This window comes from Nicotiana tabacum, chromosome 3, assembly GCF_000715075.1.
Source record: "Nicotiana tabacum cultivar K326 chromosome 3, ASM71507v2, whole genome shotgun sequence".
NCBI classification, from domain to species: Eukaryota; Viridiplantae; Streptophyta; class Magnoliopsida; order Solanales; family Solanaceae; genus Nicotiana; species Nicotiana tabacum.
The window spans coordinates 79,235,662-79,241,419 of NC_134082.1; the positions used below are offsets into that span (position 1 = coordinate 79,235,662).

Genomic DNA, 5,758 nt, shown 5'->3' on the forward strand with positions numbered 1-5,758 from the left:
GAACAATTAATTTTAAGGGTATAATAGGCAAAAATAATTATTTTACTCTTGAACATCTAAAATGACAAATAATTTGAGACAACCCTTTTTAAAATTCACGACATATAATTTGAGACGGAAGGAGTAATTTCTTAAAGAACGTGTAAAAGAAAAACATGATAACTAAACTACACCTAAAGGATCTATTATTTTAGGTCAATATGTAAAAGTTAAACTCCAATAATTTAACAGCCAATATGAAGTAACTAGGAAATTTACAGCAAACAAAGAAAAGGTGAGAGTATAAATAGGGACATCACTATCCTCTTTCCTTCCAACTATCATCAGTCTAAACTTTTGCTAATCTATTGCACTTGACACATTATATATGGGGAGGATTTTCTTAGCAGCACTAACACTGTTAGTAGTGTTCCTTCATGTCCTACAACCTTTTATGGTTTCTGCTGCTACAAAAGGAAAGATGGTAACAGTTTTGAGCATAGATGGAGGTGGCATCAGAGGCATTATTCCTGGCACCCTTCTTGCTTTCCTTGAATCCAAACTTCAGGTACTTGTCAACCATTTTTTTCTACAATGCTTAACTATACTACGTTTATTTTTTAATTTCCTTCTATGATTGAAAGTTAAGGCTGTAATGATCCTCAACATATCTTGTTATTTTAGGAAATTGACGGACCAAATGCAAGAATTGCAGACTATTTTGATGTGGTTGCTGGAACAAGTACAGGCGGATTGGTAACAACTATGCTTACAGCCCCAAACAAAGATAACCTCCCTTTATATGCAGCAAAAGATATTACCAACTTCTACATGGAGCACAGCCCTAAAATCTTTCCTACGAGCAGGTTAGCTAAAACAGTTGATAATCAAGTGCTTTTTTAAATATTTGGGCGAACACAATGCTAATTAGAGGTGTCAAATGGATGGGTTGGAACGGGTCAAATTAATAAACGATTAACTCAATTCGCACAAAGTGTATTTAGGTCAAAATGGATTGGGTCAATGTATATCCCAACCCCACCCAATATGATGACCCAACTTCCCTCCTTTTTAATTTTGCTTTCTTACAGAAACAAAAAGTTAAAATGTATTTTTTCTTAAGTTATTAGCGTCAATTTCCAAATTTGATTTTGTATATTTGTCTTGTATTTTGGTGTTGAGTACACTATTTGACCTGTTTTTCCCAACAATCTGATGGATCATTTCAGACAACAAATGATGCGTCAATCTAAACCATTTAAATTTGGGCGAGTTAAGCACATGTTACTAATTAAAAGCTGAATTGATTTTGCCACCAATATTGATAATGTCAAATCTTCATTGTAATGCAGCCGCACCAGATTTGTGGAGAAGTTCTCAAGGATATTTGGGGGGCCAAAGTATGACGGCAAGTACCTGAGATCATTGGTTAAGTCAACATTAGGCAATCTTACTACCAAGCAGACATTGACTGATATAGTCATCCCAACTTTTGATATCAAGCGCCTTCAACCCATAATTTTCACTACCCTTGATGTACAGTTCTTTTTACCTAAACAATATTTAGTTATGTCTCTTTACTACTAATCCATTTTCTGCTCATGATTTTTATATTTGAATTTCTCTCTTACAGGCAAGAGCAAATGTATCTAAGGATGCGCTACTATCAGACATCTGTCTTGGTACCTCAGCAGCACCCACTTATTTCCCTGCACACTATTTTGAGACCAAGGATGCTCAAGGGAAAACGCATACATTTGATCTTATTGATGGAGGTGTAGCTGCAAATAATCCAGTGAGTGGCCAATTGAAAATTAGAAGAATATAATAAAAAACTTACATGTGAAACTTTGAGGTTATTTTCACGTATAATCGCCAAATTTTACCTATTATAATAGTAAAGTCATAGAACTTTTGTTAAGTATTTAAACTATATATGTTTTGAAATATCCAGAAGATATAAATGACTGGAAGGTCGAAAATTGGCTTAGAAAATAAAAAAAAATCACTTTGTAAAAAATTGAATACCCGTTTTTTATAAAATAAAAGAAAATTATAATTATTAAATTAAACAAAAAAGAAGAAGAAACACTATTCTCCACTGAAATTTTTACCTTCTGTTCATTTGTAGTTTTTGAGCAAATCAACATCATTCAGTTACTTTACTATGACCAAAAATAATTTTGTTAACTTTACTGTTATAATGGATAAGTTCAATGAACCTACGATGAAATTAACCTGAAATATTGGTAATCAGCTGTTCCGAATATGTGAATGACAATTTTCTACAAATTATATTTGTAGACTCTAATGGCAATGACTCACGTTATAAAAGAAATGATGAACGGGAAATTCCAATATGAGGGTGTAAAAACCATGGACTGCAAGAGAATGTTGGTTCTGTCGCTGGGCACGGGTATAGGCAAGCATGAAGAGAATTATAACGCAGCCTCAGCTTCAAAATGGGGCTTACTTGGTTGGATGTACAACAATGGTGCCAGTCCATTGATTGATGTTTATGGTGATGCAAGTGTTGATATTGTGGACATACACCTTTCCACCATTTTTAAGTCCTTTGGCAGTGAGAAGAATTACCTCAGAATCCAGGTAACAGTTTTAGACCTTCTAATAATTAAGGTTAAAATACAGTAACATATGTTATCAGTATATATAAGTTAAATGCCGTCTCTCGTGACATATTTTCTCACTTGATGTTATTTTTATATTTGCATAGGATGATAATTTGACAGGGGACGCCGCAAATATGGATGTGGCAACCAAAGAAAACATGGAGACACTTGTGAAGATTGGTAATGATCTATTGAAGAAGCCAGTGTCAAGGGTCAACTTGGAGACAGGACGATATGAAGCAGTTCATGGGGAGGGGACTAATGAAGAAGCTATTATCCGTTTTGTTAAGTTGCTCTCAGAGGAAAGGAAGCTCCGACAACTAACTGACAAGTGTTCTTCGACTTGAAAAATGCTGAAATAATTTATCAACTTCGAATAAAGGGCTTTTCTTGTTTTTTTTTTTAGCTCCAGTTTTTAATTATGTGCCTTAAGTTGATTTATGTAAAATCGAGAGATAAGCTTTCCATTGAGGGGAAGGATCAGGCATGCCATCGAAGCTGAGTAAATCAATAGACATAAGTATGCTCAATTTGACTCGCTATACTTTGCGATTTATAAACTACTTTAGAACCTTTTGAATAGAATCTTCTCTTTTATTTTTGACCACATGGTCAAATTAAAATTGTTCCTTCTTTAATCCAATCGAGTCGCACAAGATTAGGAGAAAAAGAGAAACGCGTTAACGGCAAACGCCCTTGGCTGTTGGTTTAATAAAGAACGCATTACTATAGGCACAAATCATAAGTTCAAATCTTGTTGCGTGAAATATGTTTGATATTCAAGTGGAAAAAGTTATTTTTTTATATTAAAAAAAAAAAAGACAAACCTAGGAGTATTATTTATCACATTTTAAACCGTACATCAGTTACCTGCGAGAATTTTGGGAAATTTTCATAGTTACAAAAATATTCCATAATCTACGGCGATTAAAAATTCTACTAATTATATATATATATTCCCTAAATATAGGTACTCCATAGCAGTAATTCATATGAAAATTATCTATTCTTCTATTGTGTCTCTTTATGATTTTCCATCTTGGTATACTTAAAGTAGGATACTGTACTCTAAGAATTAAAGGTGAATATACTAACTTTGATTCAATACAATGGAGTACATAGTTGAGGGCAATGTACATATATAGTGTAATATATCTCTCTTAATTGAATTAATATTATTGACTCCTTGATTTTCTCCTTCATTAACTAGATAGTGCAATATTCAACCTATTTAAAACTTATCACAACACACTTGTTCTCTTTAATATCAAATTATCTCCTCTCACCATACCATGTTGAGAAATCAACAAGCATTCTCTTCCAAAATTTCATGCGAGTAAAATTATTCTCTTTGAACTTCATTTCATATGCTCGTTTGAGCACTCAGAGGACTCTGCCAAATTACTTATAATTGGAAATAATTGTCCTATCATCTATAGAAGCAGAAATGAACAATAAATCTAACAAGAAGAAAATGTCGCTATTGAATTTGGACTTCGGATCTTCATACTTATTTTGATCTTTTGTCTTTCATACTCATGGTGTTCTTTTTTTCTTCATCTTTTTTTTCCTTTTGGTTTCTATTAAATTCAATCAATTGTTAAATAGATAAAAGTTGACATTTTTGAATTTATATTTTTGAGAAGTTACCGTGGTTCAACATTTTTATGTAAAAGTGAGAATGTTGAATCATGTGGTATTAAGGATTATAGGTGTTTACCTCGAAAATACGAGTAACAATTAAATTCGATTTGTGGTTTTAAAGATACATCATTCAGTTCAATGCCAATTAATAATCAAGAAATATGAAGTATAGATAATGAAAATAAGCAAGACCAAACCAGTAGATAGGTCAGTTTCGACCTCAGCTAAAGGACAATACTGATGAACAATGAGCAAAAAAGTAAGATAATATATATTCTTTGCCAATGATTAGATGATTCTTACAAATGATTGGGGTCCCCTTTATATAGGAGGGGAGCCCTAAATAAGGTACATTTCTATTTACAGTAAAAAATCTTATTGGGACTGTTGTATAACCGCATGGTACAGATTTGTACTAATTCGTACAAATCTATTCTGGAATTTATGCCATGATCTTGGAGACGTGGCGAGAATCTTGTCCTTGTGTAACAAACTTACAACGACACTATCTCGGAGTCGGTCATACTTGGCTTCGATATTCCTTGAACACTAAGGTCTTCGAGCCTCTTATTCTGCCTTCGAGCCCTGACTTGGTCTTTATCGAACTTCATCCCTCGATGCAACGTCTCAAGCCTGCTGAATCGAGGGCACCTGATTTCGCCATATACAGATAGTCCCTGCATTTCTTAGAGTAAAATGACAAGAAACGATTTGAACCTCGATTTTTTGGAGCCGTTGACGATGACGTCATCCTCGTGATGTAAGTGCTCAAAGTGACCAAAACGTCTCGTCGGTCCGCTTCCCTAAAACATTAAATGTATGCCAGTAATGGTCGGCCACTAGCACCGCTGAACCGTCTCCTCTCATCTATAAATATGGGGTTCCTTCTTTGAACTGAAAACTTGACCTCTTCATTGTATTTACTCTGATCACTTTTCCCCTTCATCTCCTTCTCCTCTAATCGCTTTTTAATCCGGTCACCAGAAAACTTCAAGCTCCGGTAAAGCATCACGCTCTGCTACCGCCTGTATTCCATAGCTTGAACCTATGGCTAAAACTTCCAAAATAGTCCCCCAAAAAGAGAAAGCATCGTCTTCTTCTACTTTTCGGCCGGCCAAACCGGTGGCACCGCCGGCTCTTCACGAAACCACCCCCGGTCCTTGCGTGATAAAGAAGGATTTTAATGTTGAAAATCCTCCCAATAGCCCAGGCCGATGCAAACATGTATCTCAATACATTAGCTCGATATCGAAGAAGTACCTCAAAACCATGAAGAAGGACTGTGGCTGGGGAGACGAGGTCGTGGTTCAGATCCCAAGCCTCGAGGAAAGCATCACTACCCACGTGGAGGGGTTTTTAAGTGTTTACACTTACCCCTTCACATTGGTCTCCTCGATCCGGTAGTGATCGATATTTGCAAACGGTACGAGGTTACCCTCGACCAAATCCATCCCTCCTTTTAGTGCATTGTGATCATGCTGCGCTATTTTTCTGGTAAGGCCAAG

General features: G+C 35.3%; 1 protein-coding gene across 1 annotated transcript; it reads left to right on the top strand.

Annotated features, from left to right (window-relative positions):
- Window positions 1–307: 307 nt before the first annotated feature.
- LOC107788588 (patatin-like protein 2) lies at window positions 308–3,153 on the top strand. Its single transcript, XM_016610268.2, has 6 exons — window positions 308–547; window positions 664–845; window positions 1,332–1,515; window positions 1,613–1,774; window positions 2,284–2,586; window positions 2,714–3,153. The coding sequence occupies exons 1-6, from the start codon at window positions 368–370 to the stop codon at window positions 2,954–2,956; spliced, it is 1,254 nt and encodes a 417-aa protein (XP_016465754.1). The 5' UTR covers window positions 308–367; the 3' UTR covers window positions 2,957–3,153.
- Window positions 3,154–5,758: the final 2,605 nt, after the last annotated feature.

Excerpts from the sequence above, each read along its gene's own strand:
- LOC107788588 (XM_016610268.2), top strand. The coding sequence starts at position 368 with ATGGGGAGGATTTTCTTAGCAGCACTAACACTGTTAGTAGTGTTCCTT. Across the intron at positions 1,516-1,612 it reads TAATTTTCACTACCCTTGAT|GCAAGAGCAAATGTATCTAA; the intron begins GTACAGTTCTTT and ends TCTCTCTTACAG. Across the intron at positions 2,587-2,713 it reads AGAATTACCTCAGAATCCAG|GATGATAATTTGACAGGGGA; the intron begins GTAACAGTTTTA and ends ATATTTGCATAG.